The 15,843-nt window shown below is 37.0% G+C and overlaps 1 protein-coding gene across 2 annotated transcripts in view; it reads right to left on the reverse strand.

Moving 5' to 3' along the window:
• Nucleotides 1-15,843, reverse strand: part of FANCC (Fanconi anemia complementation group C) — a 65,127-nt gene that overhangs the window by 18,365 nt on the left and 30,919 nt on the right. For both annotated transcript variants that reach the window (XM_014936077.1, XM_014936068.1), the window contains exons 4-7: nt 12,958-13,077; nt 12,169-12,233; nt 8,148-8,312; nt 4,905-5,061 (exon numbers count right to left, since the gene is read on the reverse strand). In XM_014936077.1, coding sequence (XP_014791563.1) covers nt 4,905-5,061; nt 8,148-8,312; nt 12,169-12,233; nt 12,958-13,077 — 507 coding nt within the window. The remainder of the gene's footprint in view (nt 1-4,904; nt 5,062-8,147; nt 8,313-12,168; nt 12,234-12,957; nt 13,078-15,843) is intronic.

Consider the following 15,843-nt stretch of genomic DNA (forward strand, 5'->3'; position numbering starts at 1 on the left):
AAAGTTGTTATGTTAAACATGCACTAGTAATCACATTACTTTTTAATCCCATATTTTAAAATTCTAAGATTTATTAGCCTTTTATAGAGCACCAAGAATAAAAAACTACTTACACATTCCCCAAAGTATATGTGCCTAAGCTAAAAAAAAAAATTCAGTTTGTGTTTCTGAAGTTACCACCTGAAAATTTGATAAGAATATAGTTCTTAAACAATCCAGAGAAATGCATGTTTAATAGCATGCATTCGATAAACTTCAGGAGGCATGGAAGGAATAGTGTTTAAAAATGGCATATATTCTAACAGCTTTAAGTGCCTGAAAATTCCAAAGAAAACATTTATGCATTTTTTTCTAGCTAAAAAGTACCAAATAGAATTGATTTTTTTTCCTTTTAAATTGCACACAGGCAGAATAAGAACTTAACTTTATATGATCGCTAAATGATAATCTCAAAAAATACAGAGACAACCTTTAATACAAACTGTCTAGAAAAGCTTCTTGATTCTCACAGTTGTCTTTGCCATACTGGAAATATTAGGTGGCACCTCATTTTCATGTTTTACCATGCTTTTTCTCTGTCACATGGTTGTAGCTAAATTGTCCTATTGAACGTATGACATCTAGTGTTCGAGAGTTTTTGCAGCCGGCGGTTTGGAGGTGTGAAGAACACCACGCAGCTTGGTGCAAAGCTGGTCTCCAAACTTCCACTGCTAGAAGGAGAAAGCAAGCTGGCTGGGTGAGACATAAAGGACACGTTCACCTCTTCTTTTTTTTTTCTTTTTTTTTTTGAAAAGGAAAACTTGGACTAGACTATCTTCAGAGGTGCCTTCCAACTCCAACCATTCAGCAATTCTGTGAAAACAGTGGAAAATGAGAAGTATGTTTTTCAGTCCCGTGGGCCAAATGGTTGAATTCAGCTATTTCTCCACTGTCTTTTCAGATACTCTGCCTACTTTTGCATACATACTCCTATGATGACCTACCAACCCACTGTTGCTTAAGACAGGTTGCGTGAAAACTAGGAAATGTCCATCGTTGCCACACAGATCAAGATCAAATCAGAACTCTTTCTAACAAGAGCAAAATAAATGTACTGCATGCAACAATGAAAAACCCTCCACCCTTTCCTGCCAGACAGCAGCAACCTACAGTACTCACTAGAAGAAACCACAGTTAATAGCTGTTGGTATTTAAGCTACACTACTCAAATCAATACGACTTTAATCACTGGTATTCAAAATGGAAAACAAAAAAAACCCCACCACCGTTACCTAACTCCACAAGATCTTGATCAGTGGACTGCATGGAATTAATTTGCAAGCACTGTATGTAAGAATGCTCTTATAGCGCAAAAGCCTCCAAGGCAATTTGAAGATGTGCCTATTGAGCAGCAGGACTAGAGCAGTTATTACATACACAAGTTCTATAGAACTACACAACTTTTGTAACTGTATTATCAGAATGAAGAATCCTAAACAACTGATTTATAATACGAAGCCAGAACTGAATAAAGACATAAGAAAAATACATTTGTATCTACAGGATTCAAGTAAACGGCACAAAGAGGAGTGTACTAATAATCATATGGTGTGTTTTTTTCACACCATAGAATGCTCTGTAACGACCGCAAGTAAGAGTAAACATAGGGAAACAAATTGTGCCCAAAATCACACTGCAACAGATTTGAGATGGTAACACCATAAATACCAGTTCTTTTCATTCAAACTCAATTGCAATTAATTGCACACAACATTTCTACAGTTAAACACATCTAGCTTTAAGAAACTATTACATTGCTGTATGTCAAGTGTTACCTGTATTTCCAAATTGTGTATTTACCTGCATTCCTGAATTTTATATTTACCAATTAAAAATAAGAAGTGTCACAATTTTTTTTCCAATACTAAGTGCCAAATGTATTTTTCTTTGAAACATACACTTATTTTGAAAGCACAAACATCTTTTTACAGAGGCTTAAAAAGCTCCCGAACTCATCAACATTACGAATAACTTAGTGTGCACTATTTAAAAAATTTTACCATAACCACACAGGTTTGGAAGACAGGCAATACTGAGAGGACTAACTGTACCTTAGCTGGAGTTTATTATGACAAGAAAAAAAAAAGCTTCTGGTTTTCCCTCCCTGTCCTTGCTCCTTTCTCCCTCGTTAGCGCCATTGGCACAGCTCCCAGTGGAAGGTGAGCGTGGATCCAGCGAGACTCAGAACTTGGGGATAAGGCACAGCAAGAGGGCAAGGCGAGGGCATGGGAACCAGAGCAGTCTGCAGCTCGGTACCCTGTCAGTGAATGCAAGAGTCACCCTATCACCCGCCATAAACGGCATTTGCTCTGCAACGCTGAAGCGAAAATAACGAGGGAGACCCCACAGCTAGAGCTTTAACTGCAGCGCCCAGCGTAACTCCCATAATGGGCTGGGCTTGGGAAAGCTGACAAGCAGGAAAAAACAAATGCAGCAGTAACAGATGGCTTGTAAAAGACAAGCAAGAAATTTTAAGCCCTATTGCACTTTTTCTAATATAACTTTGAAACAAATAAAACTACTTTGGGAAGCTATCTAAGAACTGAACATAAATTATAATTGACACTGATTCATTCGCACCTCTTTTTACATACACATACTTTAAAAATCTAGTGTTTATATACATACCTATGTATTTCTGGTAAGGCATAAAATTCTACTATGTGTATTTATGTACATTTTAGTTGTTAATGCACACATAGAAACCTCGAAGTTACTTCAGCAAGGAAGACACACAGTCACCAACCAAATTCTGAAGACGCTAAAAGACCATTTGTGATGGTCACTGCACTTGTTTTTATCACTTCTGAATAACTATAGAATTTCCAATATTAGTTCCAGATCCATGAACTTAATAGCATACAATATATACACCATCACACTACAATTACTCTTGGAATTAAAATAGAAGAGTATTGCATATGAAATTTCTTTCATAATAGAAACACAGTCGTTTACAAGTATCTGGGTACCATAGATCTCTATGAAGTTTATGTGCAGTTTGTTACTGTATTTTATTTAGATAAATTACTCTGATAATACAATTATGAAATAGCTTACCGAAATGTCCTTCTTATCATACACTATAACCAAATCAGTAACATATTTCTGCCTATTTGTACTCTAGAAGTTTTCTTCCAAATAGGAAAAAAGTATAAATCCAGTTTTGTCTCATGATTCCACTTTTTATTACTATGTCCACAAGGCAAACAGAGGTTACATCCTACAAGTACCATAATCCAACAGCCAAAGTATGAACATCCATATTCCTAAATAAATATTCAGATGTCTTTCATTTGAATATTTGTCAAATATTCAAATGTCTTCACTGTCTTTCTAACAGTAATCATCCTGTTGGATTCAAAGTGCTGACTGATCTAATGTCACACTAATATCTTTATAGTACCATGTACTAGTTGTACAAAATATGATTCATTTCTGGATCACAATATCTGGATCAAATCTTTTCCTTCTGTACTGCCTCTCTGAAGCTGCTCATCCTATTTTTATTTTTTTTAATTGGCATTCCATCTTCCATTTATGCACCCTCCCTCTTATTAATTCCTATCAATCAGCAATATCCATCTTCCAACAGCTCTCTTCTCTATGCCTCCATTCATTGCACTCCTTGTCCACAGGATGTCCTCTCTAAACCAGCATTCAAAGCTGCTGCACTGGCCTTTCCACTCTGTGGAGATCTTATTTTGAAAGCACAAAGTCTTTGGAGTAGGGGCAAGTAAGGACAACCTAAGAGTGCTAGCACAGCAATGTTCCCCTCTTTTCAGGGATTGGGATGTGAAGACGAGGTAAATACAAACATTGTTAATGAACAACAATAACCGAATAATTTAAACAAAGATTTTACTTCTATTTATATATAACCTAGATATTTGCTTTTTTCCCTTAGCCACACATGGTACCAGATACTGTATTCAATTAAGTGTATCCGATACAGAAAGACTAGGCACAGGCCTTGTGTACAGTCTTGTCTTCTGGAATACCGAGATCCTCAGCTGACATATGAAATGCTGTACATGCCAAGGATCTACCAGATTTGCAAGTACTAGGATGGATCCCTAAAATAGAAATTTGCAGAATCATTTAAAAAGGAAGAATATTTAAAGATATCATTCTTTTCCTATCTAAAATATGTAGTCTGTAAGCAATTTTATAGGCTGAAAATAAGACACCACGTGCCATTTTTCAGTTCTATCTATTTAATGAAACATATAATTTAAGTGTATAACACACATGCTATTTCACACTGTAATTAACAATTAAGTTTACATTTAGTGTGAAAACTAGCCCATTATTTTGAAAAAGGTATTGTGTCATGTTTTCTTGTAAGAAAGATTTTTGGGGCACTGTGTAAAACAGCATTTGAAACAAACTTTAATTACAGTTTACGAAATGTTTTGTTAAGAATTTTGTTCAGATGTGCAAACAAAACCAAGTAACTAAGCAGTCCATAATAAAATGATCTACAAGGAATTTCAATTGTTTAAACTGCTAAACTCCCCAGGGCACAGAGATTGAAGTAAAAACAGATACAAATCCTTCCTGGCCAAAGTTTATAACTTTTTTAGGACAGAGGCAGGTACGCAGCACCTCCACCAGTCAGATTCTCATCTTGTTGTCCATTCTTCATCACTAGATAAAACTTTTTTTCTCTCTTCTACCAATGCAGTGGAAAACCTAAAAATTTAGTCACATTTGTAAGACTCAAAATTTACCTTTGCACTAGCAAGTTACATGCCATGAGCATGCCACAGCCATTTCCCTCAAATACACTGATGTATTTGAAAACTCCCTGAACTTCTGAAGCACAAAAGAGCAGTACCAAATGTAATGTATGTGCACCATACCAGTAGTGAATCTTTTATGACACTAGCCACTTCTTCCAGTGAATTCAACTGAATGGAAATCAGCTGGTCTAAAAGATGTAATGTAGCTTTTTCAAGACTTGGTAAGTGACGAAGCCAGAGGCTGAAGACAGCTGATTCAGGGAGAGAGATCTTCTTCCTGGTTTAGAGAGAAAAATACTGTTTTCCTGAGAAACTGGAAGGAAGACAAAAATGTACTTTTTTGTTTTGTTTTTTAAAGCACATTGGAGAATAAGAAGACACAAAGATCAACCTGCAGGAAGAAAGAGAAAACTTGTTTACAATACTCTGTTCAATATCAAATAATATCTGCAAAGAATAACCGAGTCACCATCATCTACAAATAAAACCTTATCACGTCTTTAAAACCTAAAAATTTGGTTCTGATGGATCCCAGCAAAAGGAAATGGAAAGTTTAAGCCTGAAGTTCCTTTCCTCTCTAGAGAAGGGTCCTGCCCCACACTTGTGCTCTTTCAAACCCGGACTGCTTCCTGCAGACCAGTCAGCTCAGAAAGTGTTATCAGCTAACAGATATGCAGGAAAGTCTGGCTAAATCAAAGGATTACCTGTCTTTGCAGAGAAACTAAAAAAAAACCCCAAAAATTCATCTTAAAAAAAGAGGTAGAAGTAGGTAAGTTTTCACACTGACCCGAGCCTTTAAAAAGACAAATGGTTGAGAAGGTAATTATCTCTTCACCTAAAGCTTTCAGCTATAGCTCAGGTGAAGTATAGTGTTGTATCACTAGGAAATAAAAAGGCACAGTTTATTTTGAGACAACACCATAATTTGTGTAGACCAGCACAAATCAAAATATACTAAAGTAACCATCCAAGAAGAAGAGAGATCACAGCACAAAATATCCTGGAATATATTTGCAGTTATCATGATAATTGCAAATTAAAAAGTGGTGGGTTTTTTTTTAAAAAAATACATAATTAACAAGAAATATGTGCCTTGATATTAAATCAAGTTAAGATTAAAAAAACTTAATTAATCAAGTTAAGATTAAAAAAACTAAAATTAGGCTGGAGAGTACATGTGAACTAAAGCTACTGATAAAAGAAAAGAAAAATATCAGTAGAAAGAAAGATTTAACAGCATTTTAGGATCTATTTTTACCATGCATTCGTTTCAATATTAGCCTTCAGTAGTCCTGAGTGATGTGCTCTGGGCAATCCTGCTTTGGCAGGGGAGTTGGACTAGATGATCTCTAGAAGGTCCCTTCAACTCCAACAATTCCATGATTCCATGATTCAGAATTATGATTTCCATTGAAAAGCTGTATTTTTTCCATGCAAAACTATGTAATAGCTTAATTTAAACGTGTACATCTGTAGAATTTCAAAATTGTAAAGCAATGCTCAACTTCAAGATGCTGTTTGATTAAGGATCACTATTAAAGCACATATGTACATCAGAGTAAATTAAGAATGACAAAAGATCATTTAATTTTGCCACAATCCTCTTTGCTGTTGCTTTTGTGGTAGCATGGTAGATATTACAGATATTACACCAGGAAAACAAATCTAATAAGCTTACATAGACATGTTCCAATTCTGAGATTTAAAAAACATGTAGGAAGTAAACTGTAGTCATTATCCTTATGTGACTGAACTTGCAGATGGTCCCACTGGAACCATGCTGAATTCTGTGGAGCACTGCAAGTCCCAGCATTTAATAACTCTATTTCCTGGAGCAGGCTTCACCCATGTTCAGAAGGAAAACAACTGTTCATAACACAATGACAGAGTTAGGGAACAGAGAATTCAATTGTTAAAGGGAGGGAATAAAAATACAAGCATATTCATGTTAAGATCACATGGGCTTCAGCAGCAAGACAGCAGTATACCAAGCAAAGCATGTGTGAGCCTACATCTGCTCTCAGGGAAAACATACGCTTTTGTCAAGGACCCTGCAAGAGCCACTTAGTCAAAAGCTATAAGAACTGAATTATTTTTGCTCCCTGTGATAAACAAGTAGCTCAAAAGTTAAGCAAAGGGACATATATTTCAGTCGGAAGAACCTTTTATGGCCATCTAAAGGACACAGACTCACACTATGGAGTTGCAAAAGTATGCCATGATAGCCTGCTCACTGACATCAGTAGGGACCATCTACACTGAACTTCTAAACTTCTCTGGAAGTTTTCCAAACTGCGTTACTGCTAGCGGCACACATCCAGTCTGAAGCCACAAAAGATGGACAAATGCAAGATAGTTCTCTCATTTTGGGAGACATCTTTCACTACAGACTTTCACATTCCTTTTTCACTTGTTTTCCTCACCTTCTAGTAACATGTACAAATTAGTAACTGTGCTTTTCTATTAATTATTTATTTTTGCTGGAGCCCTCAATGAAGCAATATAATAATCTTCATTGGAACATATCAAAAATTACAATGTTGAGTACAAAGGAAGCAATTAAAACTCTGATTAAAAAGCAGACAAATGGATAATTGAGGTAAAGTGGTCATATAGGACCATTCTTAGTCTAAAAAAAAATAGGTTCATAACACAGCCCCTCAGCTACAATTTGAATAAAACAACTCTAAAGGAAAAGTAGGCTGTGCTTTCCCTAACGTCTTTCCTTCCTTGGCATAGCCAATCCTGCTGATGTTCAGCTTCACTCAGCTGTTTTATATCCATAGGCTGGTTTTATCTAAACAGTGGTTTTAGTGGCAGCAAAAGAAGCAAAGTTATATTTCCACAACTTGCTCCTATCAGGCTCATTAAAAACAAGCTGCTGAAAAACAGGAGAATTTAAAAACTTGAGAACCAATTTCACCAAAAAACCCAAGATAAATATGGAACCACTTAAATGTAAGGATCTATCTTATGCACGGAAAAATGAAGATGGCTCTCAATATGTCAAGTTAGGAATGCTGATACATTTATATGAAAGGTAAATAACATTTCAATGAAAAGTAATCATATCTTTCACAAAATTCCTAAAATCTATTGAAGAATTTAACCTCCATTTTAGAGAAAAGATGGGAGAAAGTTCCAGTCAATATTTAAAGCTGTTATGCCACACTTTGTACATCAGCAATTTAAAAGTCAGCTTTGGCCTACAACCTGAGTTCTGCTATTCAACTGCAAGGGAAATATTTTACTACAAGGCAGATGAAGTACCGTGCATTCAGCACACAAACCCAGAGAAACATTTAACTGAATTAATAATCTTTATGAAAAGAGCATAAAAGTCGTACAGACCATGATACTTACTTTAAAAAGGCATCATTCACAGCCTCTAGAAACTCTGAACTGAGAATTTCTTTTGTTGCACCTCCTTGGTAAAGAAGGAGAGTTTCCAGCAATGGAGTTAGATCAGGCAAAGTAACGAGAGGGACACAGAAAAGGGACACAGCATTCTCACGACTGCCTGAAACCCTGAGGATAAAATAGATACAGTTCATATTTCAAAACAGTCAAAATTTTAACTTCTAAACTGATAAGGTAAAAGAAGATTAAATTAATTAACAGAAGGTTAAATGTAAGAGATACATACCTAACTCCAGAAAAATCATTTATTGGAATGACTGTTGACATGTTGTCACTTACTGCCTGAAGAATCTTAAGAAGTCAGATAAAATGTTGATATCTCGATAAGGACATAGGGTGTATCATCAGCAAGTTTGCAGATGATACCAAGTTAAGCAGGAGTGTTGACTCTCAGGAGGAAAGGGAAGCCCTACAGAGGGACCTAGATAGATTGGATCATTGGGCCAAGATCAACGGCATGAGTTTCAACAAGGGCAAGTGCCAGGTTCTGCACTTGGGCCACAACAACCCCATGCAGCGCTACAGGCTGGGGGAAGTGTGGCTGGAGCTGCCTGGAGGAAAGAGACCTGGGGGTTCTAGTTGACAAACGGCTGAATATGAGCCGGCGTGTGCCCAGGTGGCCAAGAAAGCCAGTGGCATTCTGGCTCGTATCAAAAATAGTGTGACCAGCAGAAGTAGGGAGGTGATTGTGCCCCTGTACTCGGCACTGGTGAGGCCACACCTCGAGTATTGTGTCCAGTTCTGGACACCTCAATACAAGAGAGATATCGAGATGCTGGAGCGAGTGCAGAGGAGGGCAACGAAGCTGGTGAGGGGGCTGGAAAACAAATCATATGAGGAACGGCTGAAGGAGCTGGGGCTGTTTAGTATGAGGAAGAGGAGGCTGAGGGGAGACCTCATCACTCTCTACAACTACGTGAAAGGACACTGTAGAGAGGTTGGTGCTGGTCTCTTCTCACAGGTAATTAACGACAGAACAAGAGGGAACAGCTTCAAGCTCCAACAGGGTAGGTTTAGATTGAACATTAGGAAGGAATTCTTCACAGAAAGAGTGGTCGGGCATTGGAACAGGCTGCCCAGGGAGGTGGTTGAGTCACCATCCCTGGATGTGTTTAAGGGACATTTAGATGCGGTACTGAGGGATATGGTGTAGGGGAGGACTTTGTAGAGTAGGGTAGATGGTTGGACTCGATGATCCCAAGGGTCTCTTCCAACCTCAATGATTCTATGATTCTATGGTTTTAAGGCAAACAATGATATCAACCTAATTCTGAAGTGCAGCCAGTTGTGTTTGCTCAGTAATCACACCTTTGCTAACAGGATCAGCAAAACACAGGTAAAGAAGACTACAGATTCACAGCTCCCACGTAGGTTTGCTAGATCCTCACGAAAGACCACGCACTGCTTTTAAGGCGTCCTGTTACTTCCTTGACTTCTCTCATCAGAAACAATTTCTATGAATGGAGAAACATGAATCCTGCCGGTTTTAAGTGCTCAGTTGAAAACTTTTTGTCCTACAGAACTACAGTTGAAGGACTATAGATGTTAATATATGAACCACTCACTTGACCTGCTGGCTAAAACTACATACTTGGAAGAGGCAGTGGAACCTGGAACGTAAACAAAACATGGAACCTTCGGAACAAAAACAAAAAGGAAAATGGCACACAACATAAGAGATGACATTTGCAAAAGGAACTCACAACTTTCTCAGAGTATTCATAGTTTCTAGCACATGAAACTGCAGATTTTTCTAGATGCAGTTTTGACAGGAAGACAAATATGAAGACCAAGAGCTCCAATATATTGAATTCTAACAAATTAAAAAGTGATAAGATTACTTGTAAAAGGCTTACTTGAGCTGCTGCAAGATTCACTGAATTTCACTGAATTTTTAGAGTTGGAAGGGACCATAGAGATCATCTAGTCCAACTCCCCTGACTGCTGACTCCAACTCCAACTTCCGCTGACTGCACTGTTCACTAAAAGGGCTGCAACTCTTTGTAAGACCCCAAAACTGTTTTTTGGAAAGCCATCAATATAGTCTATGAAGAGCTGAGACAAGAATCACCCTACAGGCTGCTCTAAGTAAAAGCTACCTCTATTGCACTGCATGTATTAAAGGTACTCCCAAATAGATCTTGCCTAATGGTCACTGGTATATGCTGTCACAGAAGTGCTATGGAGATGAGGTAGCATTATGGTTTCCACAATGAGAAATAAAACACAATACATTTTCAAAGACTCGAATTTCTGAGTAAGTACCTAACCAAATATGTGTTTAAGGTTTCTTAAACTCAAATATTTCAAGAGGCAGTTTTACTCTGAGAAGTGTTTCTCTAGAAATGGTAATTATTGGGCTGATATTTATTGTGCAGTAGTGTTTTCTGGGATACACACATAAAGTTCACAGACCTGAGACTCTTTAAATCACTGCCCTTTACAAAATTCTGTTTCTAATTTTTTATCCAGGATTAGCAAATTTTAGCAGTTTACTTTACTCCTACTTTTAACTTTGAAAGAAAAACCCTGCAAAGGCAATTTTATTCTTCTACACAATCTTCAAAATACATTCCTGGAGAATACCTCACAGTGCATTTCACTGTATACAATGAATTTGCACAGACACTCTCATCTGTGTTGCTGTAAGCACCACTGAATTGAGAAATGGGATACCTGCAAACTACATTTGTCTCTGCAACTTGAATAAAGACCCACATCATAATTTCTACACTCAAAAATCCACTTAAGTTCAAAGTTTTCATTTTCTCCTGATAGACATCAAATTTTTTCTCTTCCCAACAGCATTGCTAGCTTTCCAGCTAAGCCTGCTTCACCCAACTTTATAAAATGTAGGTGTTTGTTTTCTACATTGACCAAAATTTTGTGATGATCCTCATTAACTGCGTCAAGGATTTCAGTAGTAAATTCAGATCATTTGCTATTAAGATCATTTACTATTCTCGCAAGAAGGCAAGAAGGAAGGCAGAAGAACAGCCAAATTGGTGGCTCATGATACAAGGAAGATATTTCAATCAGCCTCCTCTTTCCTTTCACTTTACAGGCTATGTGGTGTTAAATAGGTCATAAAACTCTTTTCATCATGTCAGTAGCTTTGGCCCTGAAGACCAATAGAATATTCACAGGAGAGTCATACATTTAAAAGAAAAGATACAATTTTAAAATATCTATCCTTATTATAGATATTAAATGATAATTATTATAATTAATACAATATTAAATTAATAATATAAAATAGGTATTAAAAATACCTATCCTTACTTTTGCTTTTGTTTTTTAGCTGGAATACACTTAATACACTTAATTTACATGCAATCAAAAGGATCTACTGACATTCAAAGACAATAATATTGCCAAAAGACTATGATCTGCTCTGGGCCCCCCCAACCTAAGGATATGGACCTGTTGGAGTGAGTCTGGAGGAGGGCCACAAAGATGATCAGAGGGCTGGAGCACTTCTCCTAGGAAGACAGACTGACAAAGTTGGGGTTGTTCAGCCTGGAGAAGAGAAGGCTTTAAGGGGGAGACTGAAGGTGGCATATCAGTACTTATAGGGGGCTTGTAAGAAAAACAAAGACTTTTAACCAGGGGCTGTAGTGGCAGGGCAAGGGTCATTTTAAACTGAAAGAGGGCAGATTTAGATTGGAAGACAGACTGACAAAGTTGGGGTTGTTCAGCCTGGAGAAGAGAAGGCTTTAAGGGGGAGACTGAAGGTGGCATATCAGTACTTATAGGGGGCTTGTAAGAAAAACAAAGACTTTTAACCAGGGGCTGTAGTGGCAGGGCAAGGGTCATTTTAAACTGAAAGAGGGCAGATTTAGATTAGAAATAAGGAAGGAATTCCTTATAATGGGGGGGTGATGAGACACTGGAACAGGTTGTCTAGCAACATCACCGAACTGTAATGATGCAAACATGTAAATGATGTTTAGATAACACTTACCTCCCCTGCATGTTAAGTCCATTGACCTGATTTTCTCTGAGTTCTGTTACTAATGAAAAGACCATCTGTTAAATAAAATAAAAATAAAATAAAGTACATGTACTGCAAATAAGCAGTCATTAGTTGCATGGTTCTCCATGTGACTGACATACTGTGACTGACTCTGTTCACTCACTTTGATTTTTTTTTTAATTCTTAGTGCCAACTTAAAGCTGTCCAGATCACTGAATAAACTATGCTGCAAAATGTTTTTTAAACACACCATTATATGCCTTCCACATCTGAAAACTAAGCAGCTGTCAGGAGAGAATTATTAATAATTTTTATACACTTTATCTAAGGCAACATATTATGAAATGTCATTCCCATTATTTTTACGTATTAAATGTAAAATACATTTTTCCTAAGATTTAGGGCTTATCTACTATTTTAAATGCAGTGCATACAGTCAAAGAAAACATTCCAAAAGTTATGTTCTAATACACAAAATAATATATATAATTTAAACTTCACAGGGAAAAAAAAATTGATAGGGTAGATTTTTTTTGTTACAGCAACAGGAATTTTGTTTCATGAATATCTATTACAGTATAATCTAATAAATTTTTTTTGCTTTTGTCCAGAGATCTCCCACTTCATTTTTTCCCTTAAAAGGCTGTAAAAGTAACCGAGGTAAGAAAAGATAAACAAAGTTCAGTTCATGTTCCTTATAACAATGACAGCTCCATGTATGTGCTTATAAATTGGTGATTTATTATTAACAAAATCTCAGTTGCACAAAATACTTACATTTTTAACTAAGTGACAATAATAGTCTGCTGACGTGTAGCCAAGAGTTGATATGAATGCACTGGTTTCAGCTTCATTACTTTCCCACTTAGAAGAAGAAAGGAGATGGCACAGCAAACTCTGTGAGAAATCAACAGAAGGGCAATAAAAAAAAGTATTAGGCTACAACATCCTGTGTGAAAAGAGCTGACTGCTATTGAACTATATGCGGGGGTAAGATCTTTGGATCAGTTGTAGCCATTTTAGGCCATGTCATCAACACAGAGGAGCACACCATAAGGAAAACGCTTTACCTGCTATCAATCCCTCACAACCAAACATGGGTTCACATATCACATGAGTTCAGTAGTTGTGCAACAGCAATGGAGGCCACTTGTGTCAAAGCCATACAGAACTTAGGGTTTCAGTCCTCTGGGAGCCATTTCAGTCTGGCATCATCTGCACGGCAGTAATCATGTGGCCAAAAACTCAGGCAAAAACAGGCAAAAAACTCACCTGTAGTCTTGATTAGTATCATGATCAAGAATAGAAAGCATGAAGTTAATGTTTACTTTTCCGTATCACTCCTTCAAGAAGCCCCAATATTTTTGACGGAATTCAGGGCCTGGCCTCATAATTTCATTTGCCTAATTTGCTCACTATCTTAAAAAGATAATGATAAGATTTTAGTTTGACATTAACCTCTCTACCAATTTCACTGCGGAATGCTTTAAGTCACGTTTAATAATACCTTTTTAATACATCATATAAAAATGAATAGATTCAGGCCGAAGTCAAATTTCACTTCATAACACATTTCATACACTGATCCTGCAGGCACGCAGAGAGGACTCTGAACACAGCACTCTGGTTTCGTGCTTCACATTCTCCAGTGCTACACTACAGTCTTTTGCACAGACTTTACACCCCAGCACCTTCCCAACCCAACGCATTTGTGAAAACTCTTGTGTGAAATCTTGAGCACAGTTTTGCATCCTGCTGTCATACCTGAGCAGAAGTAGTTTTACCTTGCTTATCAAATCATCTGCTTTAAATTTGTTACAGCTTTCTTTTCTTCCTGTCTGCTATTGCTACATGCCGATATAATAGCCACATTCCCTTTCCAGCAGTTCATTTCAGGGCTTAATATATCACTGACACTTAAAGCATAAACTAAATTACATTCTGTGTGGCACTAAGTATAAAACCATTTGTAACACAGGGTCAGGATTAGCAAACACTGAAATAGACTTTAATTTTAAGAATATGTAATTAGAAGGAAAGTTCACATGAAAGCACTGTGACTTTCATGGTCTTTGGGGGTTTCATTCAATCTATTCTTTTTAAAAGACAGATATGATGAAAGATTCCAGACTGAAAAAATTAAAAATCAGTTAACTCATTTTCTGCTTTCAGAAATCCAAACCAAATATTTATGCACACTTTTGCTAAACATCTAAACAACTAATCTAAGCTACTGCTCCAGAAGTCCCAGAATTAGAAGTATTCCATGTATTCCACTGATGATTGATTTGAGCAAGAAGATACAAAATGCAGAAGCACACCAGACATCAAAGAAAATTCATTACTATCAAAGTAAGCAACAAGTATTGGGGACACCTTATTTATTGTACTCTTGTTTAGGACTATTTTACTTGCTTGTGGACATGTTAAGTGCCGAAATAACCTTTTCTTTTATTGTAGAACCGGTTTCCTAAATAGCCCTCAACAGGCGAATCTGCTGTTTTACCGCCATCTAGTGACTTCCCTAAAACTAAGGAGAAAGGAAAATGCTGTGTCAACACAGTTTCAAGGAATTAATTTACATGCGACTTTTGCCTTTTTAGGAAAAACAAATAAAAAAGTGGATTTTCAAAACGTACAAGCATCTAAATACAAGCATCTTAATCAATTACTAATATGGAACCATATATATTTGTATCGTCCTTTGCAACCATTGCTAAAGTTAAAATTGGTTTTCAGAACGCTATCAGGAGTTCAGAAAAGTAGTTGCTACAAAATGGGAGGGTTTGCCAAGTAGAATGAGATAAAGGATCAGGCTGCAAGTTGAAAACAAAATAAAGGAGGAGTTAGCTACAACAAACTTGGGATGCCACTTTTGCCAGAGGTAAGGAGGGGGGCTTCAAAAGTACAAAATTTCTTGGATTGTTTTGTGAAAGACTTGCAAAAAGCTTCACCAGTGAGAAGAACAAACACAAAAAGGTCTGAACAAGATTTGACAGGTTGACATGGCAGCTAATGACAGCTAAATGAGGGAGTAGCTGAAACCCCCATGTATGCAGGTGTAACACTACAAAATATTATCTAGTGACCCTCTCTGTAACCAGAATTTTCCTAAGCATAAAACTAATTAAACACTCTTTATGTGAAGAGTAATTTCAAAATTACTTTCCCCCTATCCTCGTGTAACTGTCATTGGTACCCAACCAATAGAGGAAAAGACAAGACAAAATTACTACACATCATCAGAGTCTGGATGCAACCTGCAACCCTTTCCTGAGTTTTTTTGTTTAGTTGCCTGGTTGGTTGGGGTTTTTTGTTTGTTTTTCCTTTTCTAAACACTCTACTACATCCATTCTAGGATTTTACAGATCAACTCGGTTATTTTTTTGGAATACACAAAACAGCCAGAAGGGGGCAAGGGAAACAGGGGTAAGGAGACACTGTAGTCAACATGAAAGGAGGTATTAGGTATGCATAAAAGAAAGGTATGTGTTACAAGTGAAAAACATTTAGAATTCAGCTCTATGTCTTACATATTTCATTTTACAAATGCTATTGCCAATGCAAAGCCTGTGACATACCTACATGCAACAAAGACAAGGAATCTGGTAACAAAATTTTAAAGTATTTGTCTTTTAAGGTTTAGATGCTTTCTTTCGTCCA

Source organism: Calidris pugnax, unplaced genomic scaffold (assembly GCF_001431845.1).
Source record: "Calidris pugnax isolate Ruff unplaced genomic scaffold, ASM143184v1 scaffold2, whole genome shotgun sequence".
Lineage (NCBI taxonomy): Eukaryota > Metazoa > Chordata > Aves > Charadriiformes > Scolopacidae > Calidris > Calidris pugnax.